The sequence below is a fragment of the Etheostoma spectabile genome, chromosome 3 (genome assembly GCF_008692095.1).
Source record: "Etheostoma spectabile isolate EspeVRDwgs_2016 chromosome 3, UIUC_Espe_1.0, whole genome shotgun sequence".
Taxonomy (NCBI): Eukaryota; Metazoa; Chordata; class Actinopteri; order Perciformes; family Percidae; genus Etheostoma; species Etheostoma spectabile.
Window position 1 is genome coordinate 1,066,134 of NC_045735.1, and position 26,799 is coordinate 1,092,932.

The 26,799-nt window shown below is 40.7% G+C and overlaps 1 protein-coding gene and 1 long non-coding RNA gene across 2 annotated transcripts; one reads left to right on the forward strand and one right to left on the reverse strand.

Annotated features, from left to right (window-relative positions):
* The first annotated feature begins 3,169 nt into the window (after nt 1-3,169).
* Nucleotides 3,170-25,140, forward strand: hif1al (hypoxia inducible factor 1 subunit alpha, like). The gene is made up of 15 exons (XM_032506602.1): nt 3,170-3,299; nt 11,179-11,369; nt 12,483-12,643; nt 13,281-13,365; nt 14,369-14,484; nt 15,727-15,911; nt 16,083-16,189; nt 16,855-17,002; nt 17,127-17,407; nt 19,961-20,133; nt 20,254-20,355; nt 21,328-21,488; nt 22,525-22,636; nt 23,012-23,135; nt 24,478-25,140. The coding sequence occupies exons 1-15, from the start codon at nt 3,265-3,267 to the stop codon at nt 24,669-24,671; spliced, it is 2,175 nt and encodes a 724-aa protein (XP_032362493.1). The 5' UTR covers nt 3,170-3,264; the 3' UTR covers nt 24,672-25,140.
* On the reverse strand, nt 9,504-25,497 carry LOC116674102 (uncharacterized). The gene is made up of 3 exons (XR_004327978.1): nt 25,039-25,497; nt 23,090-23,096; nt 9,504-9,515 (listed from the first exon to the last, which is right to left on the reverse strand). It is a non-coding gene; the product is annotated as an uncharacterized LOC116674102 (long non-coding RNA).
* Between the last annotated feature and the right edge of the window lie 1,302 nt (nt 25,498-26,799).

Sequence of the window (26,799 nt, forward strand, 5' to 3'; positions counted from 1 at the left end):
ACAATTTTAACTGGTTTAAGTGATTCAAATTAAAAGTGTACTTGCCCCAGATAACAGATTCATTTTATTTTTTCTCTCAAAGAAATGCTTCTAAAATTGAGAAGAAATGACTACATTTTGGCCAATCCTGTAAATTGATCTTTAGTGTGGTACATGCACGGAAAAGGGGCGGCGAAACAGGATTTCCTGGTTATGTGACGTCATGAAATTAACAACACTTCAAAACGTTACTTCAAAATGCCAATTTACACAATTAAACAGAAAACAATGCATTTTTTTTGTTTGTTGCATTTTTGCCATATGGCAACACCATGCAATTTTTCAATTCAATTTAATTCAATTTTATTTATAGTATCAGTTCATAACAAGAGTTATCTCAAGACACTTTACAGATAGAGCAGGTCTAGACCACACTCCAGAATTTACAAGGACCCAACAGTTCTAGTAGTTTCCTCCAGAGCAAGCAACAGTGCGACAGTGGCGAGGAAAAACTTCCTTTTAGGAAGAAACCTCGGTCAGACCCAGGCCCAGACCCAGACCCAGACCCAGACCCAGACCCAGACTCTTGGTAGGCGGTGTCTGACGGGCTTAGAATGAAGAGTGGCCATAACAAAAATTGGAAAAATTAGTAGTTTGTAGTAGTTCTTTGTAGTAGTTCATGGCATAGCAGGACGCTGTGCGGCATTACAATGCACAGCAGGACGTAGCAGGACGTAGCAGGACGTAGCAGGACGTAGCGGGACGTAGCGGGACGTAGCGGGACGTAGCGGGACGTAGCGGGACGTAGCGGGACGTAGCAGGACGTAGCAGGACGTAGCAGTGTAGCAGTTGAACATGGCATCAAAGAACGTGTAGCGGGACCATGGCGACAGCTGCTACCCTGATTTCGGCAATAGAGGGTTAAATGTTAAAATGTAAATAAATCAATTGGTTGCAGGTTGCACTTGGTGCAGTATTGTAAAAGAACACTTCATCCTTCAGTTTCTCAAACGTTCAGCGTCAACACATCTGGAGATACGTGGTTTTCGCTGGACATGAAGGGGAGGAACAGCTGTCATGTGAAAGGTAACTACAGCTGTCAGACAAAGGGAGTGGAGGAAAAGTGCAATATTTAGGCTAATTCTAGGATTCCCCTGTTTCCACTTATTTCCAAATAGCAGGCTGGGCTATGAATTAGCAGCGTCTGGCAAAGCATTTGAGTTGTGTGACCAAACATTGAGTTTACAATAATTTAATCAAAGTTGTGTTTCCGATCTGCTGACACGTTCTCATACCAGACATAACTGGACCCCAGGAATGAAAGTATAGGCCTATTATTAAAACAATTAAAAACTGATTAACATAGGCCACAGTGTCAAGTTAAGCAACTTTTTTTTTTAACCCTCGTGGTGTTTCCCGTCAAATTGAAAATCAACACTTTTGTAGACGCTTTTATCGATGTTTTCAACTTTTTCATCAGTTTTGTCCCTTTTTTCAACACTTTTGATGTTTTTTTTCAATGTTTCTCACTTTTTTTTTGACGTTTCAACACACGTGACACTAACTTATTAACTTTAGTTTACAGTATTTTTGGATTATGGTCAATGAACTCATTTATAGGAAATTATACCTAATGTTTGAGTTGGAAAAGCAGAAATTAGGAATATTGAGACTAAAATTAAAGAATGGATGTTGATGGATATAACAGACTGGTATGTCAACTTTTACTCATACTATATCAAAAACACTTCAATTTTTTTCTCCAAATGCTATAAAATTAAATAAGACGCCCCAAATGAATGAAAGTAAAGATGTGTACTTGCCAAGAAACGTTGTGAGGAACAATCAGTTATTTTGGGTAATTAAAAAGAACATTGATAGGGAAAACAGGTCCATTTGACCGAGGACAAACGTGAGGGTTAAACTGAAACTGCATCCGGATTTACATCTCCCTGGGGGGGCGTTAGGGGCTCTACACAAAAACCCTGTGGGGGCAGAAAAAACAACCTCGCCGACTTCAACTGTCAGTCTATGCTTTAACGACATGAGCGTAGCCGAGGACTCCTAGGCAAGTCCCGCCCTACGAACCCGCCCATTGGTTGGGGTAAAGGCATTGACCTTTGGTGGTTAATATTAGAAGCTGATTGGTCAGGGGATCCTGAACAAATCCAGTTAAGTTCTGTGGGTTGAATGCTTAGACAGTGAAAGGGTTGAATGCATAGACAGTGAAAGGAGAAAGGACAAAAGGTTGTGGACGTGGGGGGGGGGGTTTGGACGTGGCAGGATGTCGGTGGCGTCAAGCCACAGACATATATACAAACAAACGAGGCATTTTTATAAATACATTGTAAAACATAGGAGCATATACATACCAAATTGACATAAAGAAGAAAAGAAAATAAGAGAAAAGAAAATAAATAGTAGGGGCTATCTCAAATTAAGTTAGGAGTTTTAAGTAAATAAATCAAATCAAGGGCTTTTTTTTTTTTTTTTTTTACCCTTAACCCGTTTTAATGACTTCTACAAAAGATTCAACTAATTCTTCCAATGGATCAGGAAGGGTTTGGTCTTAAAATATTTACATATATGTACACAATGTTTTCCTTTAAAAAGCACCACATTGTTAAAAACTAAATCGACCTTCTTATCTTCATGTAAAACGCCAAAGTGAAGAAGATCTTTCCAGAAAGAAATGCACACAGAAAAAAAAACATGTTCTATAGTCTCATTTTCCTTTTCACAAAAAAACACAGTCATTGTATCAAAATTGAATCTCTGTTAAGCTCAGGAGGACTTTTTTTTTTTTTTTTACAAATTTTAGAAACATTTCTTTTGCGCTTTATTTTAACAAGTAACATAACAAAAATTCAGACATCTCAGTTACAATATAAATAGTAACAAAATAGAAAAAAGTGGTCATAATAAAAAAGAAAAAAAAGAACTAGAAATAAAAATGTGACAGTCTAGTAAAGAAAAATAAAGTGTTGCAATAAATAAATCTTTAATTAAACATCTTTGGGTAAATGTCAGAAATAAATAATTTTAGAAACATGTTGTACAATGTGTAAACAATTCGGCATCATCATAGACCGTAAATACAATACGTATACAGTCTATGGGCATCATACGTCCAAGGAAGACTTTTACTTTGTAAGGATGACCGGAAACCGCGTTTTTTTTTCCAAACGGAAGCTGAGGGTTGGATATCAACAGCGTTGCCCTCCTGGCTGCAAACAAACAGACACAATAGTCAAGAGAAGAGCCGCAGCTCCGCGCGGGTTAAACATGAAGAAGAAAGAGGAGACCGTCGCGGTTAAGCGGTGAGAAACATTTAATTAAATACACATTGTAATGTGGTTTTTATTCCGAGTTTTGTCCAGTGTGTCGTGTTGTGTCTTCGCTGCAACTTCCCGAGCTCCAGTTAGCCATTTAAAAAAAAAAACCACCCAGCAGCAGCAGCAGCGAGGAGGACTGCAGACTGACCGAAATGCAGGCTCTGCTTTATCTTAGCTTTATCTTATATGACGGTGTTTTAGTTGGAGTTTGTGTCTTAAACGTTAATTAACGTCGCGTTCACGTCACAGCTGCGAGAAACGTAAGCTACTCACGTCTAATCCCTGCACCAAGCACCGAGTGTGGCCTACGCAAGAAGGCTATTACGGCTACGTAAGTCCAGGTACACGTACCTTACGTTTTATGCTAATTTATACTAACAATCCACTACATTTCAGGAGCAAATATTGTCTACTTTTTACTGCACAGTAACTTAAAGTTCTAGTTATTCAGAAGAATAATGGGCCGACAAATTATAATCAACAATTCAATTTTGTGTAATATATAGATAAATAGAACTTTATGATCAATGGGTGGGGGGGGGGGGGGGGGGGGGGGGGGGGGGGGGGGGGGAAAATTCACAGCTACCAGCTGTAACTTTTCTGTCGCCCCTCCATGATGAATTCTAAGTAATAACAACAACAACAACAACAAAACTGGTGTCCACAAGATACAAGCCTTCCGTGATCGCGCACCGTCCCCACGCCTACCCATGCAGTGCTAGTAGCCAAGGAGGACACGGTCGATTTAAAAAAATAACGTTGACTCTTCAGAAGAGGGAACTGTCTTCGCTCGAGTTTCTGTTTGCAGAAGTCGCGTTACGGGCGCCTGGGTAGCTCCCCTGGGAGAGCAGGCGCCCGTGATGTGTAACTTTTTAACATTAATGAACTTTCAATTGAGTTTCTACAAGAGGTTTGTTTACTCCCCGAAGCAGCGGCCGCAGGTTCGACTGACCTGTGACCCCTGGCTGCGTGTCATTCCCCGCGTCTCTCCCCTTTCATGTCCTCAGCTGTCCTCCTATAAATAAAAGCCTAAAAATGCCTGTAAAATAATCTTTAAAAAAAAGTTGCCCACTAAAGCTTTAAAGTGATGAACACATGCACACACACACACACATGCATTAATAACTATACTCTATGTATTGTTTAATATATTAAACATTACTGTAACATGGGCCATTCTGTGCAATGAGTACTTTTACTTTTGGTAATTTAAGTATATTTCGATGCTGATACCCTTTGTACTTGACTAAAACTTTGAGTGCGGGACTTTTACTTGTAACAGAGTATTTCTTATTTTTTATGCATTGTATTATTTCTTCTCTGACTTAAGTAGTTACTACTTCCACTAATGGGAATATTACTTTAATTATATATAATAAAGTAAACTGAATATCCTTTTGAGTTGTGGGAAAAAACAAGACATCTTTCAGAACGTTCTCTTGAGCTTTGGAAAACACTGATCGACAATTTTCCGACATTTTACGAACCGTACAATTGACTCGACAGATTAATCGCTAATGACAATTATAATTAGTTGCAGCCCTAGTCACACGTTTTTGTTTTTGCCACAGACTGATCATTGGTGTAATCACTCAAAACTTCACTGATTATTCATATTTCATGTTGTATATTTTTTATTATTATGCCCAGCTGCCACAGACACATTTAGATAGCTGGAGTGAGATTATGTGCATGTGTTGACTGACCTCTTGTGATTTGAATACTTCTTTTAAAAAATGACAGAATTTAAAAAAGAATCCTGATACTTTAAAAAAAAAAAAAAAAAAAAAATTGCAATTTACTTTGTATCTCAACCGGTTGTAATCTTTACACACTTATGTACATTTCTGCTATCACAGACAAATTTAAGGTTATTGTTCGACATGCCACTCCGAGGCTCTGTACTAATTTTGGCAAAGATCTGCCGTTAGAGGACGCACTAATCAAGGCCGTTAGGCCGATAATACAGTGGATGTAAATGAGACCATTGCAATTAACTACAGGCCTTTTGAGCTTGCTCGTTGCAATGTTTTCCTGCCGTTGCCTCGCCTCTGTCGTACTTTGGGTTCTGCTTTTGCGGAGGCTTGGACCCTGTCATAACTGCTTGCACTTCTAGTTATTGTTTAGCTTTACATCTTGTATGAAACCGCCTTCCCAACAAGCTGTTAAGCGGCTATTCCCATCTACCCATTTGGTGCAGAGGCATTGTTTTGTTCCCCAGTCGGTGTACAGAGGACTACATTTTGTATACATGAGTGAGCTAGACCTATATAATGGGGGTTGTCCTGTCTTAGAATGTGTGTTTTTACAGTTTTTTTTCCGATGCTTTGTGATCCTTCATGTTGATTTACATTACGGTATATATGTTTAGGGTGTAGGTTTTTTGGCTTGGAGCCATTTTTAACACAATAACCAGCAGTGTTTGATAGAAACACTGAAGCTGAAATAGCTGTGGGAGTGGACTCACTTCTTCCTTTCCAGCATATGGAATGCATGACCCAAGAGGGCCCCATCTCAGCAGGAAGATTTAATCTTCTTGCGGAGATGGGGCCCTGCAGCTGCACAAGAGGGTGGGGTTAACAAACATATGTGTACTGTGCACTTTGATGCACACTGCTTTCTGTTTATGGGTCACGTTTTGTTCTGTGACCAAAGTCGTAAATAATATATCTGTCACGGTTTCCCACAGTCTGACGTCATCAAGATTCTTGTTTTGTCAAGGTATTCCCGCTATTATCACATTAGACAAAGATAAAACGCATGAAACTAGGTGTTTGTAAATTACATATCTACATTTGCAAGTGTCCAACTGCTGGTTTATAGAAATGTGTGTTGTAAACATGGAGAAATGTCTCCTGCGTTTTACTGCCTACACTGGGCCGTGTCAAAGTTGAATCTTATAAAAAAAACTACTCAATATTACAAAATATTGACTGTTTGCTAAGTCAGTCCAAAATATATTGGCATCATGGCTATCTAGTGTGTCTTCTAGGGATAAAATTGTTGTGTTGTTTGTGTGTGTACTTGTTTGTGTTTTAGAGCAGCAGTTCATTGCGTGCTGTCACACACTCTAGGGTTACAAAAACAACATCGACGCTCTGTTTTTTTAACAGTATGTTCCAACGCTACAAGGCCGAGCTTAATGTGCGTGTGTGTGTGCGTGCACACCTGCTTCTTGGCACAATAAATATGTTTCTGTCCCTCCCTCATGGTTGAGGCCAGTAGACAACATTGTGTTCTCTGTAAATAAGGCAAACCGGCAGGTTAGATCCTTTTTTAAATTTCAGTTGTCTGTGTGTGTGTCTGTGTGTGTCTGTGTGTTCTGAAGGTGTGTCTTTGCCCGAATGTCTTTTCTACTGATAAACTTCTGCTTTCTTTCAGTGAGCTCCATTTGTTTTGCAGCGCACACACAGGCACACACAGGCACACACAGGCACACACAGGCACACACAGGCACACACAGGCTTTGGGCTGTAATGCATGCACAACCAGGCCGTATATCTTCCAGAAACACACTCGCAATGAGCTCTGAAAACACGTCGCTGACATGCAGTTCTGCTCTCTGACGAAGTCCACTCTAATCCCCAATTTCCACCGGGTGCGGAACAGCTGCGGATCCGCTTCGGAGCGAAGCCGGAGTCATTATGTTTCCATTAAAGGCAACGTGTGTATTTTCACTGACCTCCGGAGCAGATACAGTACGCAGAGCTTCTATTTCTGCCGGACGCCGGAGAGCTCCGCAGCAATTCCACACACAAATTTTCAAAATAAAATAGAGTGTGCTCACGGCGGATCATATCTCCCTTCACTACACCTTGAAAACACAGCACAGAGTTGTTTCCCCTCTACTCCTCTGGGTGGAAACACACTGTTGTTGTTTTTGTGGTTCTATTCTACATAAATTTGTGAGATCTCGTGGGTCCTCGTGACTTCAGCTGTCAGTCATGGCCGCAGCCATTCAGCAACAAATCCAAACCTGGTGTGTGTTGACGGACGTCAGCACGCAGCCGACCCACAGCGGAGCGGACCCGGAGCCGTTGTGCACCCGGAGGACATTGGGGGTAAAGCTCCTCTCAGGTGGCACACTTGTAGTTGTGTGAGCTGATGTGAGATGTGACATGTTTGGGTTATTATTAACAGCACTAGAATTATCAGTGGTGGTAGTAGAACATTAACAGGAGTAGTAGCATCAGTACTGTAGTATTGTTAGTTTTATTAGTGGTGTGTGGTGCAGTTTGTGAAGACATCTCAGATAAACAAGGTGTGACTTTGATCAATTGTCCAGTCATATTTAGAAATAGTTTCCTTAAAGTTCATACCATTGTAACACAAGTGCTCTTACTGCAACTTACAATAAATCTTGTTATCCTGTAATCTGTTTATTTTCCTTTTTAATAAAGCAAATGATTTTTTTGGTCTATAAAATGCCTGAAAATAGAGAAAACTGTCGCAGCCCATGGTGACATCTTGCTTTCATAGATGGATGGCTGAGAAAACCAACAGATGTTCTCATTTGGCAGGCTGGAGGCAGTTGAGTTGAGGGCATTTTTGTGGTTTTTGGGAACCACTGCATTACATAATCAACCCCAAAAAAACATTCCCAAGGCCGCCTTTAGGATTTGAATCATCTGTCAGTGAGTCCACCTTGAGAATAACGTCTTGTGGATCTCTCGCCCCGTGCTTGTCTTCAGCTGTCCTCTATAAATAAAGTCTTAAAGCAACACTGTGTTACTTGTCCCGCTTCGGCCCCCTACTGGTTGTCTCATTGGAACTACAGTTCGCGCTCAAAGTTACACGGTGTTGCTTTAATAATGCCCCGAAAAATAATTTCTGTGCTCAAAGTGCTCACATATGATTTTTTCTTTGTGTTGTATATCTTTTTGTGCACATTCATAGGTTTACAAAGTAAACACATTAACTTATACTGGAACAATCTCTAAATACAATCATGAACCTGAAAATGACCATATGAGCACAAAAAGTGTGTCTCTGTGAGTGAGTGAATGAGCCATATTATATATAATGCCGTATTGATATTGTGGCCCAGCCCTAATTGTGACAGAGCTACGCTCAGGAAATTTAGATATTTGTTAATTTGTGTTGTCGTCCTCCTTTTGGCCATTCAGATGTGTAATTCCTCAGCAGCAGATTGAAGTGGGCTTGTCTGCAAATCCTCACATCTAAAGATTCTCCGAGAACTTAAGCTCTAAATTGTACAAGCAAGAAACGACCCTCAAATATTTTTATAACGCACCGCCAGGTTAATGTTCACATTTAAAAATGAACCCCATTTGTAAAAATTAAGTCCCATCTCTGGTGAAAATGCAGATATTAAAAGGTACATTTGTGGAGTTTGATCAAAGATCAATTATTAGTGGAGAATCGATCATTTTGACCCAGCCCTACACGTCGTGTTGTCCAGCATGTACTCACTGTCAAATTCTTTTTACTGTTTGCCAACCATACGCCATGTTAGTGACTGTAAATCTGGCTAGCATAACGTTGGCTATCTGGCTCGTAACATAAGCTGAGCATGATGGGTATAAATGAGCTGAGCGGACTAGAAATATCTCCCGTTGCCTAGTTGTTTGTTTTCATTGCATAAGAACATTATGGGATGGGACTGTTTGTTCCAGGTATTAGTCAAAGCCCTCATGTGTTTCCAGTAAAACAGATTTGGATTGCATGGAAATATAAATGAATGGTTTTGAAAATGTTCGCCGGTGAAGGCAACCGTCCAGTGCGTAATTCCTGATAAAGGACACCTCGTCGGAAATTAACCTTTAACATTACGTATAACACTTAGCGTTTAAATCCTGTGGGCTCTGTGCAGCGGGCGGGGCTGCTGAGTTTCCCCCCGTGACTGACACGCGCGCACACACACAAACACACACAGTGGATGCAGTTTTTTTGCGGTTTTTTTTGTAAGTGATAAGTTAAAGTCCAATAAGTCCTTTATCAAAGCATATGAACGTGTCTCCCAGGATAGGAAATTAACTAGCAAAGATCTACAAGCCACTGACAGACATGTTCACATTTGATTAATTCAATAAATTATTTTGTCTTAAATCCACCAGCCATTGTCATATTATACCAACATTTGCTGCATCCACAGCCTTTTTGGTAAGATTACTAGGAAAACTAAGCCTAGAATAGTTTTATTCTCCCCAAAACAAGTTTCCTTTTTATTTTTTAAGAACTCTACAAAAAAAAATCGCAGCTTTTATCTCAATTCTTTTTTGCAAAAGCTGCAACATCCGGCATTTTGGGCCACGACAATCTCAAAACAAGTCCTGGAGGGACTGTCTTGGATTTGCATAAATGGGGTATGACTGGAAAGCTGAGACTCTTGTTGATTCAATGTGGAATGTTAGTTACAGAGGTAGCCATTTTGTTGTAGTGAGACTGTTTATTTTGTTTTTTTAAAAACCTTTTTTCACCGTATGAAATGACCAGTTGTGACCTTGATGATAATTACAGCCTCATGTAACTTTACGACCCCCTAGAGACGTAGGGCACTACCTCTTTATATTGATACAGACTATAACCATCACTTAATCACGTTAACATAGACTTGCTGACCCTGCTGCTGTTAACTACATTACTCAGTCACTTTACCTTGTAATTCTTCTCTGAAATTGCTCGTGTATGCTTTCACTATTTGTCTGTATTGCTGTTGTCATGCTGCTACAACAACAAACTTTCCTCTTTAAGGATCAATAAAGGTGTGTGTGTGTATGTTTGTGTGTGTATGAATGTTAGTGTGTGTATGAGTGAGTGAGTGAGTGAGTGAAATGAAAACCTGCTTTTGACTTGTCAGCACATGTTTGCTTGTACTGGCCAAAGCAGTTCAGGCCGGATTGTGGGACTGATGAGGAAAGGGGGAAGAAAGTACAAGGAGGGAGGATCTGGACGGTCTCCCAGAAGCTAAACTAAATAACATTCTGTTATCTTTGGTTTTGTACATGTTTCCCTATTTTTGCAATCAGCTCTGTTTCCACTTTGTAAAAAAAAAACACCCAGGAATGTTGTAAGAACTGAACTCTCTGTTCCTAATGTAGAGTCAGAGAAATCCCAAAGGGCCGTTTTAACCCTGGAATCTTGAGCTGGAGTCATTGAACCCTTTAAATGAGACTCAAATGTCCCATATTATGTCCCATGTATTTTGGGATTGTATTAAAACACGTTTACATACTTCAATGTTAAAAAAAACACATTGTTTTTCTCATACAGTCTGTCTGAATACATCTGTGTTCTCCCTCCGTCCATTTTAGCGCCTGTCTGGGAAAGAAAGAACTGCCAAAAAAAGCCCAGTCGGCTCGCGCTCTCTCTGTCTCTGTACTGTCATTGCAGCCGGGGATATGACTGTAGCGGCATTTTTGACCTTTTTACATAGTATAGCTGTGATGTCACAAGCGAACAGTAGGTCTGACCTCTCGTTTACAATATGGGACTTTTAAACCATCGAGTAGTAGAGGAAAACAGGTTGGAGCTGCAGCAGAGCACCAAGGTTTACGACTGCGAGTTCCATTTCCTAGTGTGAATTAGTGAAACAAAATGGTGTCTTTTCTGTGTTTTGATCAGGGTTTGTTTTTCTTTTCCTCATCAACTGATTGACTGAAAGGAAGTTCTGTGTGTCTGAGGAAACGTGGTTGTAGAGAAACGTTTAAAATATGCTGAGTATGTGACGAGTGTTACGTGATCCTTGACTCACATTCTTTTTATTCCCACCCTGTCTTTTTGGCGTGCTTTCTATTTGTGTCATCTACTTGCTTCATTCCTATTACATTTTTCCTTTTTACCATCTTCTCTTAATTTCATCTGTTATGTTTCCCTCTGTTTTTCCTCCTCCTCCTTCCTGTAGGACCGGTTCGGAGCAGAGGAAGCTGCGATCCCGTGATGCGGCCAGAAGTAGGCGGAGTCAGGAGACGGAGGTGTTTTATGAGCTCGCCCGCACTCTGCCGCTCCCCCGTCGAGTCTGCACACACCTGGACAAATCCGGCATCATGAGAGTCGCCCTCAGCTTCCTGCGGATGCACGGCTTCCTCAGACCCGGTAAGAAACACTTCTTCAGATGGCCGTCCGTCCAAACAGAACCTGATCGTCCCAGATCATGAGGCAACGGTCTGAAAATACAGCTGCAGTTGTGTCCGCTCGCTGGAGAATGGTTTTCTTACAGAGCAGTCTATAAACACCACGTTCCAATTCCAGGATCGGTCCGTTGCCGGCGGAAATTCTGTCGGATGTCACTCTTTACGGGCAGATGTTATATTCTACTTTATTTGTATGGGGATTTATGGGAACTATGCTCCTCAGATCTCTGCAGGGTAAATCCAGACTGTCTGTCCAATCTGAGGTTTTTATTGAACGACTTAAACAACTTTGGAACGTACACGTTTCACCAAAACCTTCCAGAGGTTTTTTTGCAGCGGCTCCAGGGCTCAGTCTGGGTCTTAGCGCTGCCCAAGACGATTGTGATTGGTTTAAAGAAATGCCAATAAACCAGAGCATGTTTATCTCCCATCCCGGAATACTGTGTGACTATCCAGACCCTGCTTTTGCAGCACTGTGGAGGAAGGTCTGGAAATACGAGACTATTTAGAGAGTAAAGCTTGATTTATGGTTGTTTGGAGGCTCTACACACCTGTGGGTGGGTGTGGGTGTGGTAGGAAGGGAGAAATGGAGAGAGTGACAACGATTAGCTTCAGAGCGAGTAGAGTTATAGTGAGAGAAACAAAGTGTCTCCCCTGTGCTTTCTGACCACGGTGGGAAATCGATAGCAAGAAAAGTTAACCCTTTCCAAGATTTCATGTTGTTTATGGAGAAGGAGAACCTGGAAATGAGTCTGGGGAAAGGCTGTGCTACCAAGCCACGGCCGAGTGCATACGTCACTGCAACATGTACCATAGTTACATTTTTCGAGAGGTACACATCAGGCTACAGCGTAGGTTTGTGTCTTTGCGTTCCTACATTTATAGCCACGGTGTAGATATTACGCAGAAGTATAAATCAAGCTTAACACAAGTAAACCATCATCCACGAATGATTCAGACTTGGTTAGTCAGCGGTTAGAACATATTTTGGTTCATGAAAACCCAACAGGCATTTAAAGTTTCAACCAATGATCTTCTGTCTGCCGTAATAACCACCAGGTCGTTTTTACCACAGGTAAGAATCCGAAAGAGGAGACTGAAGAGGAGGAGGAGGAGGAAGATCCGATGGGTGCTTTCTATCCTCAGGCGCTGGCAGGCTTCGTCATGGTGATGACCGAGGAGGGAGACATGATCTACTTGACGGAAAACGTCAGCAGATATCTCGGAATCACGCAGGTAAACACCCTGCAGGACAGACGTGTTGAGCTTCAGCAACATTGCAACAAAAAAGAAAAGAATAACAAGTTAAACATTATATACAGAGATCACACAGTAACCAATATGTTCACATATTCAGACCTTTACCCCCCTCGTTTCAAACCTCCCGTTCCCCATTCATGTGTCCGGTTCACCTGTTGTGAACCCGAGCGTCTACTGTAAGCCTCCGGGGCGGTACGTGACCCTTTCTGAGTGACTCGAGCAGAGAGAAGCCATCCATTAAATCTATTCTTGGCTTTCTTGGGGCTCGGGTTTGTCATTGTAACACAACTAGCTTGTGATCCGTGCATACAGAAATACAGAGTGAAATGTAACGTAGAGCTGTAATGATTTGAATCTGAGGTGGATCAGATTCAGTGTCTGTTCCTTCAGCATAGATTGACTGTTACTCCTGTTAATGATTTAATTTGATTTTGTTTGTTTGGATTTATTTAACATTAACAAGCACTACAACAAATTGTTGTAAATTAAGCGTTTTTATAAAAACTTGTAATAAAGAAAAAGTGAAGACAGATGGACCCTTAACCACACATACTATATGCATGCATGCAAGTGTTTTTGTTTGTTACTGACAGCTGTTGTTTGTGGTTAACAGCTGGAGCTGCTGGGTCAAAGTATTTATGACTTTGTTCATCCCTGTGATGAGGAGGAGCTCCGAGACCTGCTGACTCCACGTCCAGGTCAGACACACTGTGTATCATCACAATAAAAATCAAGGACAATGTCCCAGATTGGCCTCTCAGACCCAAACAGAGGCCTGTACTACGAATCAAGAGCAGCATGCCCTGGATTTATTTTGGTTACCTGGCTTCACCTAACCCAACAATCTCGGTCCCGCATAGGCTGTGTCACGGCGGTGGTTAACAACTAGTTCAATCAACCCCGGGTTTCCCAATCCAGCGAGGCACATTCACATAAAAGAGGCGGTGTGACCAATCGCAAACTTCTGCCAGATCCGCATATGTTACAGAAGAGAAAACCATAATTATACATAAATATGAAGGACACTGACACATTTTTACAGGCCAAACGCAAAACATTCGCTGCTTCCTAAAACAAAAGGAAAGCTGGCAGAAAAAGTTGTAAATGCGTAGCTCACAGCGCTTATCAATGTCACTCCCCCATCAGTCAGGGGCAAGATCTGATCATAATTACACTTGTGCATTCCTTAAACTGACGTTGCTTTAGCCTTTTATTTAAGTTGCAATCCTGGCAGTAGGAAGCAATCATGACAGCAAATATAAAAATATATATAAACATAATTCAAACCGATGTCGCATTGGGAACATATGGCTCGAGAAGCCGACAAATAGCCTATATGTAATTCCCTCCTCTGAAAATCTATGTCTTTCATAAAAATACCCATTAGTGAATGATAACAGGGGTTGTCGGTCTCTCCGGATCTTCTAAGAACGGTGACGCCGTTATCAATCGAGCATTGATTGGTCCGTAGGGGGTGCTTTTATACCAGTTTTCATCTACCTTCAGTATTTAATGCTGTTTTTGTGTTGTTTGAGACTCTTCTCAGCTAAACAGTCATACACTGATGTCAAAATACCAAACTAGTTCTGAGATATCATCCACTGTTTTGGGCAGTAACAAGTCATTTTAAACACAGACCATGTGTCTGACTTTTTAAGAATGATACATTTCTTTTATACCTTTTTATCATGTTGCTTTCAGGTTCGAGTAAGAAGCCGTTGGCAGAACAGCCGAGTGAGAGGAACTTCTTCCTGCGGATGAAGAGCACTCTAACCAGCAGGGGGCGCACCGTCAACATCAAGTCTGCTACCTGGAAGGTGCTGTGTTGCCAAAGATTGTTTAAACTTATCTCTTAATTAATCTGAACACCAAACCATTTCTGAGTGCATTTCTGCTCCTGTCACATTGTTACTCACTCTGGGCTTATTTTCACTTTATATGCAAGTCATACATCTCAAATTAACAAGCACAACCATTGCCAGAAGCAGGAAAAGCTCCTAAATGTCTATCGCAGTGTAATAATTTTTAAAGTCATAAAACATAAACGTAAGAAAAGAAAGAAGAAAACAGTTGAATCAGGTAATACATTTCTATACTCATGTATAGACAACACAGAAAAAATACTCATTCTGGCTGCACATCATTAACACAAAGAATTATTTACATTTTTTTGCAAACTTTACACTAGGCAGTCTGATGGGATTTGTATCCAGTTGGGATCTAAAACTCCAACTGCCCCTCAAAGGACACATCTCTTGCAAAATGAACCTAGGGGTTAATAACACGTGTACCGGGATTTGTTCTCATGCTAATTGACTGTGACCAGTTTTAGTGCAAACCGCTAATTACTTCATGACGCTAGTTGTCTGGGCACAAGGAAAGTAAAAAGACATTATATATCTATGCCACTAACGAGACTCAAAATAGCAATACACTTCCACGGTAGCATAATGAGGGCCCCTACATGGAAACTGAAGCCCTGAGAACTTTGTAAGTGTACATGCAGTTTATTAAAAAGATAGTTTAAGTACCTTTCACGCATACAGGCGGGCACCATCTTGGGAAAACAGTCCGACCAGTTGAACGACTAATGCCGTGTAACATGAGCTTCCCTTGTAGTTAGTCACCCATTGATAAACAGATATAATTCCTATGTAATTCCTATTGACCTATTGGGAAACCACAAACCATGGGAGGTTTGAAGTGACGGTTCAGCTCAAGTTGCACGGCGTTTGTTTTCCCACATGTAGGGACCCTCCTTATACTACCGTGGAAGTGTGGTGCTATTCTGAGCTTTGTTAGTGGTATAGTAATAGCGATTTCTTTTTATTTTACCCGTACACCTACGACTAGCGCCATTAGCTAATTAGTGGTTTGCGATAAACTGGTCATATTCGATTAGCTTGAAAATAAATACCAGATGGTATGACTTGGTACTTATTATTAACCCTTAGGTTCATTTTGCGGTAGATTTGTCCTTTAAATAAATGAATCTTTAAAAAAAATAAATATATTATCTTCTTTTAAAATGTAAATGAATGTTCCCTGTGTGTCTGCAGGTTTTCCACTGCACCGGTCACATGCGTCAGGTTGCTGGCGACTCCATGTCGCCCTCTGCAGGCGGGGTGATGACCCTGCTGTGTGAACCCATCCCTCACCCGTCCAGCGTGGAGTTCCCTCTGGACACGTGCACCTTCCTCACCCGCCACAGCATGGACCTGCGCTTCACACACTGCGAGGGCAGGTAGGTGGACTGCTGAGTCCTGTAACTGACCTTTGACCTGTCTGTGGACGAGAGGCAAGAGAAAAGGGAGCTTCTCCTCCAGAATATCACATCACAGAGAGGAAAAGAAATCTCTGAATCTTTGTGTTTTGTACTAATTCTTTCTTTGTCTTTCCTCCTTCTTGTTTCCAGGGTGGCAGAGTTGGTGGGATACCAACCTGAAGATTTGATTGGCCGCTCAGCCTACGAGTTTTATCACGCACTCGACTCCAATCACATCAACAAGAGCCTGCACACATGTGAGTCTCTCTCTCTCTCTCTCTCTCTCTCTCTCTCTCTCTCTCTCTCTCTCTCTCTCTCTCTCTCTCTCTCTCTCTCTCTCTCTCTCTCTCTCTCTCTCTCTCTCTCTCTCTCTCTCTCTCTCTCTCTCTCTCTCTCTCTCTCTGTGTGTGTGTTTTTAACAATTTTACCTGAAAATACTTATCCGTAAAACTACCTAAAACAGTATTTACAATGTATATTAACATTTAGACCTACTTTTGTAGCACAACATTTAATAGATATAGAATATTTGAACCTTGTCTTGTCTTAGATATTAACTTTTTTGTGCTTTTATAACCTTTTTATTGATAAGACAGGAAGGAGGGTAGAGAGATGTAGCAAAGGGCTTAAAAGGGCATGTGGGTTGGGCTCAAACGTCACTGCGGGACGGACTGAGCCTTAGTGCAATGCCAACGCTTAACCCCATTTGGTCAGTTTTTAATGAATGCTTTCAAGTATTATAGATTCTTTAAGAGGAGGAAACATCTTTATTTGAAGTTGAAACATGAGAGAGACTTCTGTAAAATAACTAGACAGCGAATGCGTCAGCAGGATTTTGTCAAAGTTACAATCTTCTGATCCTTCCTCTGTGTACCTTGTGACCCCCGCATCTCTTTCCTGTTTGTGTCTCTGTCTGATATAGTGCTGTCCAAAGGTCAGGTGAGCACCAGACAATACCGTTTCCTAGCAAACGGCGGCGGCTTTGTCTGGGCCGAGACTCAGGCGACCGTCCTCTACAGCAGCAAGATGTCGCAGCCTGAGGCAATCGTCTGCCTCAACTTCATACTCAGGTACTTTACAAAAGCAGTGAGCTCATGTCATTTAAGTATGTGCTGTAACAGAAGACGTGGGAACATAATGGATGCAGAAAACTACAAACTCCGTCTCCCGCATCGTCGTCTTCTTCTTCTGCAGTGCCGTGGAGCAGCCGGACGTGGTTTTTTCTGTGGAGCAGATCCGTTGTGGCCGGCTGCCTGAAGCTGAACCCAACTCCCCTGTGCTTGTGCCAGAGAATTGTGGGACACCTGGCTTCAGTGAGTCTGACAGTGAGCATCTCAGCAGCTCCAGTCAGAGTGAGGACGCAGGTTTGAATCCCCGCACCATTGCAGAGCTCTTCAACAAACTGAAGGAGACGCCAGAGGAGCTTCTCCTGTTGGCTCCTGCTGCCGGAGATGCCATTATCCCCCTGACGGGAGGTGGGACAAACCAAAGTCTTTCTATTTACTTTAAGCATCCGTGATGACGGTTTCTTAAAAATCATGTTTTACTTTCTTCTGCTGTTAAAAAAAACAAAAACAAGACTAATAGTCTGCAGTTATGCTAACAGCCAAGGGTGCACGTAGTTGGAGTGTATCTATGGTCCTATGTTCTCCAGCTCAGTATCCTCTTACTATGACACATTAAGGAGACCTTTCAAAGGGGTTACATGTTCTCAACAATGTGTTTTCCCCCGGTAAAATGTTGAATGTATATTTTCCTGGGTCACTTTGTCGAAACACCCACCTACAGCTTACGGCCTACTGATGACGTTGATATCTCCGCAGTAGCAACCCATATTTGAAATATCCATATACCTTTTGTTTTTCTGCAATTTGACCTACAAGGCTAGCCCTTAACAATCTCTTACAATGTTAGTTTTTATCATAGGTATGACCCCATGCTTTAAGCTAAATGCTATCAGCATTCTGATGTTAAGGTTTTTTTTTTCATCGCCTTTGTGTTCGCCTGCTAACATTTGCTAAATACAAAATGCATTTCATGCAGAGAAATGCTTGTGAAAGCAGAACGTCATAGTATATTACGTTGGAATAAGTCATAGTATAGATAGTAGATATATAGTCTAAAATAAGTCAGTACAGCATTTTGAAAAGTCTTTTTGATTGGTGCAACCCACAGAACCACTGGTCCACCAAAAATGTATGTGGAAAACAAGTCAGGCCATTGGAAATTCATAGTATAGTATGTCAAATAATTCAAAGTATAGTACGTAAGTCATTGGTTATGTCAAAAAGTCAGTCATAGATAGTATATAGTCTGTTAAAGTGTAATATGTCGAAAAAAAATTGATTTAAAAAGTCATAGTATGGAATGTCGGAAGAAATCAAAGTATAGTATTTTGAAAAAAGTCATAAAATATACAGTATTTTTTATAAGTAAAGGGACAAAAAAGTCTTGCTATAGTATGATGGAAAGTCAAAGTGTTAATATTTTATTTTTATGTAAAAAGCCGTAATGCAGTATATCGAGAAAAATAATAGTATAGTAGGTCGGAAAAGTCTTTGTATTTTATGTCTAAAAAAAAGTCCTGAAAAAGCCCAGTCTGGAAATCGTAGTTAGGTCAGAGTCTACAGTGCGTACTTGCTGGTTGCCTGTTGGCTCAGTGCTAACCACTGAGCCACAAAAGAATTTATGTTGAAAACAGTCCTATTATAGTATGTCAAAAATAGCAATTAAAAGTCGTAGTATAGTTAGTATGTTGGAAAAAAGTCATAGTATATAATATGTTGAAAAAAATTGATAAAGTCACAGTATAGTATGTTAAAAAAGTCATAGTATAGTTAGTATGTTGGAAAAAAGTCATAGTATAATATGTTGAAAAATTGATTAAAAAAAGTCATAGTATAGTATGTTGGAAAAAAAGTTTAAAATAAAAAAAAATCCAGAAAAATGCCCAGCCTGGACTGATAAGGGAACCTGGGTCAGAGTCTGCATTGACTTCATGCTGGTTGCCTGTTGGAGCTCTGCAACCCACAAAGCCACTGTTACACCTAAGAAAATACAATGTAAAGAAAAAAAAGAAAAAAGTCCTAGTATGTCAAAAAAGTGATAAAGTCATAGAATAGTATGAAAAACAAAAACATATTAAAAGTTGAACCTGGGTCTGCAGTGGCTACTTGCTGGTTACCTGTTGGAGCATATCGCACCACTGAGCTACTGTTCCACCAAAAAATGTATGTTGAAAACAGTAAATAGGATAACATCTTGAAAAAGTCAAAGTATAGTATGTCGAAAAAAGTAATTTTTAAAAGTAAAACTTCCCAGTACTTGGCTCACTAAGCCAAATGTATGGCTTTTTGCTTAAATGAGCACATTGGCTGAAAGTAGACAACAATATCTACGTTTTGACAGATAACTTGATCTCACAGCCACAATTCTTACATCTCAAACACCGTTTAACCAGATGCTTTAAGACAATGTTCTCGCTTCTCTGCACTGTAGCTGTGACATAACCCACACTAAACAGCCCTTAAAAATTCATAAGAAGCCTAAAGACGCACTTAACAGTAAGCACTAATAGCTGAAGGTTCAAGGATTGAACAACATCTGTAGGTGAAAGTATGTGGGAGGAGTGGCAGTAAGAAGTGGTAGAAGCCCGAAGAGGATTTAAAGATATCTCCATTGACTTTCGATGTAAAAAGAAGAAAACTTACATTTTAAAAACTTTGAAAAATTGAATACAAGCACAAATGTCCTTTTAAAGAGCTGAACATTTTGATGTTTGATTGGTTTTTGTAGCTGAAAGTTTGCAGAAGTAGTAGGCGACCGAAAATCTTACAGAAGAATCAAATAATGCTGTGAGTGCTGCTGAATCAGCATCCGCACAAAAAGTGACTAGATTTTAAATATTAAGTTCAACTTAATTTACACGTGGCTCATTGTGTGCCTTTTTATCAAAGGGCTACAGGTACGTACAGTTTTAATTAATTTAATTTAATAAAAGTATCTTTCCATGATCTCTGTCTCTGCAGATCTAGTTGAGCTGTCGTTCGCCAGTCCTCCCAGTCCAGACTCGGTGCCGGACCACCCTCAGGACCTGTGCACCCCCCAGCTGCGACAGCTCCTCTCCCCTATCTTCAGCCCCATCACTCCACCTTTATCATCATCATCGGCGGCTTCCTCACCCGATCCTGAGCCAGTGCTGGTAAATGCAGGCCTTAAAGCCAGTTAAAGCTTTGAAAGTGTTATTTTCCCTCTGATTAAACCGTCTGTGCTCTCTTTGTTTTGTTTTTCTTGTGTCTCGATGTCTCTCGACCTCCGTCAGAGCCCCTGCGAGGAGGAGAAAGAGGTGACGGACACCAGCATGGTGGAGCAGTTCTTTGCCGTTTGGCCAGAAGATGATCAGCAGAAAGGAGAAACCCAGGAGGTAACCGCAGTAACATTCAATTCAATTTTATTTATAGTATCAATTCATAACAAGAGTTATCTCGAGACCCTTTACAGATAGAGCAGGTCTAGACCACACTCCAGAATTTACAAGGACCCAACAGTTCTAGTAGTTTCCTCCAGAGCTCCAGAAACTTCCTTTTAGGCAGAAACCTCGGACAGACCCCGGCCCAGACCCAGACCCAGACCCAGGCTCTTGGTAGGCGGTGTCTGACGACCGGTTGGGGCTAGAATGAAGAGGCAATAACAGTCCCAAAAAATAGTAGTTTATAGTAGTTCTTTGTAGTAGTTCATGGCATAGCAGGGCACTGTATTGTATAACATGTATACAATCTTCTTTTAGAAGACAATGATTTTGTCGGTTCTTAATTCTTCCAAGTCTGTCATGTTTTATACTATTTTATCAGGAAATAAATAAAATAAATGGGTGAAAAGCTTGTTTTAAAACTATAAAAAACAAATCTCAGGGTGAAAATCAGATTTTAATTATAGTGCTTGCAGCACAAACACATTCTGTTTGATTGTTTACAACAGAACAGCTGCTTATTTGTATTTTGTACAAATTATTCTTTTAACCTTCTATTATTCTACTATATTCTGACCTGCAGAAGCCACAATTGGGGCATACATTTGTAAGTTAGTTCGTTTAATCTGTCTCTAAAATCAGAGTGTCAAAACCAAAGTGATCTGACATGTAACTCTAAAGTGCAGACAATGTAAAAACATATAAAAAAGACAAACTATCAACAATCCATTAGAAAGTGTGTCTGTGTCTGAAGACAGCCGGTGTAAAAGTTAAAAAAGGTGATGCTTGGGCCTTTTTGAAAGGAATTTGAAAAAGGAAATCTCACAAATGTCTCAATTTTCCGTGGTTAACTAAACTAAATGGTACCCATTTCTCCTCTCTGATTTGATTTCCTGTCTTTCCCCCCCCCCCCCCCCCCCCCCCCAGCCCATGGAGATGATGGATCTGGACATGTTGGCTCCTTATATCTCTATGGACGATGACTTCCAGCTGACCGTCTTCAGCAGCTTGCCAGAGGAAGCAGACAATCCGTCTTCTCTGTCTGAACCCCCAGCTGTCACACCTGCAGTGACAGTGAGCAGGAAACGGTATGATGGGCTAGTTCACTCCACACACTTAGTGTGCATTTTTAAGGATTGTCAGAAGTGTAAGAAAGTCCCTGACTACCCTCAAATGATCAGAAAATAGGTCAAAGTGAACACAATTTTCTATATGAAAGGATACAACACCTTTCCTGATGAATCTTATATTTGTGGTGTACAAGCCTTTGATAATCAGTCCAATATTACTAGATTCATTCTTTAAAAAGACTTGAGGAAAAAAAGCAACTTGTTATTAATTGAAGTAGGATGTTTACAAAGTGAAAGACGGATGGGAAGTGGAAGAGCAGAAATCTGACCAAGTTTGGCTGCTTTTTGAGCAGCCTTCATGGAATTTAGCTTTTCAGATATTTCCCTCCAAAAAGGGTTTAACAAGTATAGTGAGCACGCCTTTGTTTGTTTTTTTATACATTTAATTCTCATGCTGTAATTTCTATCACACATGAGATCACACGCTTTACTTTCACAATCCATATCAGATTTAATGGAAAAGTCAGTGTGTGCACATACAAGGAATTTAACTTTAACTTTTTTGTGTTTTCAATGTAATCGCACAGAAATTGACATACGGCTAAAAATAAGAACTGAGTAAAATCTTGTTAATTCAATGAATAATTATTCTCACTTTAAGCCCTGTACTATTATAAATATACAAATATTGCATGCAATGTTTCAAAAGTTGGGATGAATGTGAAGTGGTAATCTTCATTGCACTCTAGAAAGCATTGCTGGATGATTTAATGAAAAATTAACAAAAATGGACAACTTTACTGTTCTGATTTTTACATGTAATGGGACACAACATGTAGAGTTTGTCCTGAGGGTAGTGCCACAGCAAAGACCATGTTATCTAGATACGAAGGGTCATCCTCTGTACAGTGGCCAGTTTAGGACAAATTAGGACGCATCAGACTTAGGTTATCAAGCCGAATGCTAATATTAGCTACTTATTTACTCACAATGTATAATGCAGGGCTCAAAATTCTGCATAAAAAACAACAAATGTTTACTTTGCCTCTTCCAGGACTCGAACCCCAGAGGAGGTGGGGCTGTCCCAGCTGATGATTCAGGACAAGAGACAGAAACACGAGCCTTCCTCAATCGAAGAGGAACTCCTCCTCAGCCACAGATTTCTGGTGAGGGGAAGGAAATGTTATTTAGAAGAAGTTTACAAAATGTGTTAGACAATGTATTTAATAATGATTCAACATTTACCCTGAACAAATGCAACTTTCACAAAAAAATGATCTGCACATTTCTGCAGTGAGAACACAGCAGTGACGTTAGTTTGCTTTGAGCTTGAATTCAGTTTGCAGTAAAATCACATGATCATTATGCAGAGGCCTTCACTCTGATTAACAATAATAAAAGGAGGAAGGAAGCACGTCAGTGACACCTTTCAAAAATGAAATTTAAAATTCATAGAAGTATTTCATTCACTTAACTATAACTGCTCAAGATGTTTTACACTTGTGTGGCTCCCTCTGACCATTGTTCTTCTCCATCTTCAGGGCTCTCTGGAGGAAACCTTCCAATCAGACATGTTCCTTGACCCGGGTCCTGGAAGAAAAAATCCTTTTCTCACAGACCGAGACCCTATTTTAGGAGGCATTCAGGGACTCTGTGATACTGCAGGTGAGACCCCACAGTTTGGAGTGCAAAGAGTTTCTGTCTTAAATCCTTCTGATCATCTCGCCATGTGTTCGACAGTAAAACGGTTTTGTTTTGTCCCCGAGAACTCGATGCACTGCAAAATAAAAATCTGTCGCCATGCAACCAGTACCTGTCTAAACCAGCAGCTGTCTAAACCAGCAGCTGTCTAAACCAGCAGCTGTCTAAACCAGCAGCTGTCTAAACCAGCAGCTGTCTAAACCAGCAGCTGTCTAAACCAGTAGCTGTCTAAACCAGCAGCTGTCTAAACCAGCAGCTGTCTAAACCAGTAGCTGTCTAAACCAGTAGCTTTCTACTTTCTCAAGTTAAAATTCCTAACCTGACAGACGCTTGTTAACCAGGTAGTGTAGTACATTTAGGCTACTGAAAATGAAAATATAAATGACTTTTTTACAACATACTATTATGACTTTATATGAAATACTATTTCTTTTGTATATATGTTCAACTTCGTCGCTGATGTAACCAGTTAGAAGTATGGAAAGGGTTTAAAAATGTATTAAATCTATCTTCAGGATTCCTGCGTATACTGTTTTAACATAAGCTATATCTGAATTCTGACATTAAATTAGATTCCTTGTATTTACATTTAAGCGTTCTGCTTATTTGGATCTAAATCATTAAATTAGATGGGTATATACAGTATTTATTGTATTAAACAGGTTACGTGGCAGATCCAGGAGGAGGATGCTGCTGTATGGCCTCTGATTCTTTTTCACGTTGCCGAGATAGGAAAGCTTGTTACCAGGTAGCTAAAGGGGAAGTTAGGTGACCTTTAAACTTGTTGAGGGGGATGGGGGGGTCCCAAAGAATGTGACGGATTATAGTTACATCTGGAGATGGACTAATCATTCTGTAAATTTACATCTTAATTTAATATCCTAATCCAGAGTGCATGTTAAAATCAGGTCTAAATGAGATCTTAAAGGGATATTCCACCCACGTCTCAAACTCCCTGTGTGTTAGCACCTTTCTGAAGTCTCTCTCTCTCTCTCTCTCTCTCTCTCTATAGCTCTCCTCTATTCTTCTCTCTCTCTCTCTCTCTCTCTCTCTCTCTCTCTCTCTCTCTCTCTCTGTGCTCTCTTCCTGTCTGTCTCTGTCTCTTCTGTGTCTTGTCTCTCTGTGTCTCTGTCTCCTCGTCTCTCGCTCTCTCGCTCTCCTCTCTCCTCTATCTCTCTCTCTTCTCTTCTCTCTCTCTCGCTGTGTCTCTGTCTCTCTCTGCGGTCTCTCTGTCCGCTCTCTCTCTCTTCTCTCTCTCTTCTGTCTCTCTGTCTGTCTTCTCTCTGTCTGTCTCTCTCTCTCTCAGCTCTGATGAGGGACATCTTCACACCTCGTCCACCGGACCCGTTCGCCTCTCTCACCCATGACTTGACGCAGCGCCTTTCCAATCGAAGGGTCGAAGCCAGAACGTCAACGCCGGTCATGATTATAGACTCAAGCTGCGAACCGTGCTCTGAAGTCAGACGTCGCCTTGTTGCTTGCAGCTGGAACGAGAGGTGACGGCATGTGATAAAGCAGGTGGTGGGGGGGGGGGGGGGGGGTGCCGACAGCGCTGCAGTTTGCTTTCTTTAACCTGCCGAGTTGTTGCTTGTGGTCCTTCGACAGTACACGTCGTCACACATTTTAATATGAGAAACCAGCAGGTGGTGCTACAATGTTTTTTTTTTGTTTTTTTTAAATCCTACACAGTGAGCCAAATCTTTCAAAATGTATTTCTCTTTGCAGCTTTCAACTTTATCACATCTAACCTGTTGCAGTGAGTCTGGTCCTAATGCTCAGGTTTAACTTTGAGCCAAGGTCCGTCAGATATAAACAGTTTAATTCTTTTCTTTTTTAATCTCACTGCAGTTTTGTGAAATTAGACTACGGACCAGAATAGTGACCGCCCACTTTTTGAACAGCTCTGGAAGGGATTTTTCCCCATTCAGTGTCTCCATTGACATTTAATGTGTTTTAAGCCTGGAACCAACCAGCTACGAGAGGTTTTTTGATTCGGTGCATAAAAAAAGAACATTTTGAAAACTAAAACAAGTCTCAATGTACAACAAACCTCACAAACGATCATACACGTCAGTGGTAGTAGCTCGCTAGGTGCCAGACACGTTATGGTAACAAGAAGTAGTAGGTTCCAGTTAGATATCCTAGTTACGCTTTGGGATTGTGGGTAGTGCAGTACGAACGTGTTTTTCTTAAAACAAGGTTCATTTCATACGGGCTTCTGACTTCCACAGGAGCAGAAACCTTCGTTTTACAATCTCCCAGCTCGTGGTCAGTCTGGATGGTTTAGACATCACGGATAATAATCAAAATCCTTATGGAGAAAATGAATGGGGGGGGGGGGGGGGGGGGGTCACTTTCAAAAAAACACAATAACGAGCTCTATCCAGTCCAATAGGAACTACTCACCCGGGGCAGAGTAGGGCAGTAGTACAGGACGTGTCAGGTTGGGTTCTGTTAAACCTGATTAGGTTTAGGTTATTTTTTAGGATTGTTTTGTTTTTAGGAAAAAAAAAAAATCATGGGTTATGTTTAAATAAGTATGTTAACGCAGAAAATTATGTGAAGGGGCGTGGTGGTGTTTGAATACAAATATAAAACCTCCATAGTTAAAAAAAAATAAACATTCACAATAACATCACGATTGACCTAGCTTGCAGTTTGAGGTGTCCTGTAAACAGTCGGTCTCCGGGGGCGACGCAGGCGGATGTTTTGCTGCGGTACCGCGGGGGGGCGGTGCCGAGCCTCCGACTTATTACACAAAGTTAAAATATCAGTGGCAGCGTTTATTTCAGTGGCATATTTTTTACATATTTTTATACACTCAGAACTGTTACTATTACTGTTATCGTGTTCACGTTACTCTTGCTGCTTGTTTCGATGTTGCCGCGGTGCCAGGTGGGCGGAGCTTAGTTTATCTAACGCTCCCCATGCGCTAACATTAGCCAATCAATCACAGGGAAGTCTAGGAAACACATCTCAGACATCACTATGACCGGGAAGTGTTTCCACTGTTGGTAATCCCGTTCAGTCCCAGATCAAAGTGGACTCAAACAAGCCATAAATAAAATGCAATTATCATAATTTTAAATATTTACTGTAAATCGTAGTAACCTGCCGTACAAACAATAGGTATCTGCTTGAATAAGCTTATTAGAAATGTAATTAAAACTCTAGTTATTCATGTTTTGTCCAATGATTTTGATTTTATGACGTAATTGAATTGTAGCTCAACGTACACGAGATAACGAGAGCAAACTTGTATTTTTCAGTATTGGTGTTTGACTAAATATTGTGATATTACTATACTTCTTAATTGGCCTCAGCCTTTTAACTATATCCTAACTCAGTGTCTGTTTTTTTTGTTTTTTTTTAGACAAGTTATGTGCCTGAAATTAGAATAAACTTTCAGTTATTGTTACCGTTTTAACCTGTTTGCTTTCTATAGCTAAATAAAGATGATGAAGCAGAAGCTTCTGTGTGATCTGTGATCGGGGGGGGGGGTATATGATCTGTGTGCAGAGATGAACGTTCACCTGCTTCTGTAGGTGAGTCAATGTTCATCTGCCCAGGAACAGGAAGCTCTCATGGTCAATGTGCACACATTTACTCAAGCCCTGGTCCTACAGTA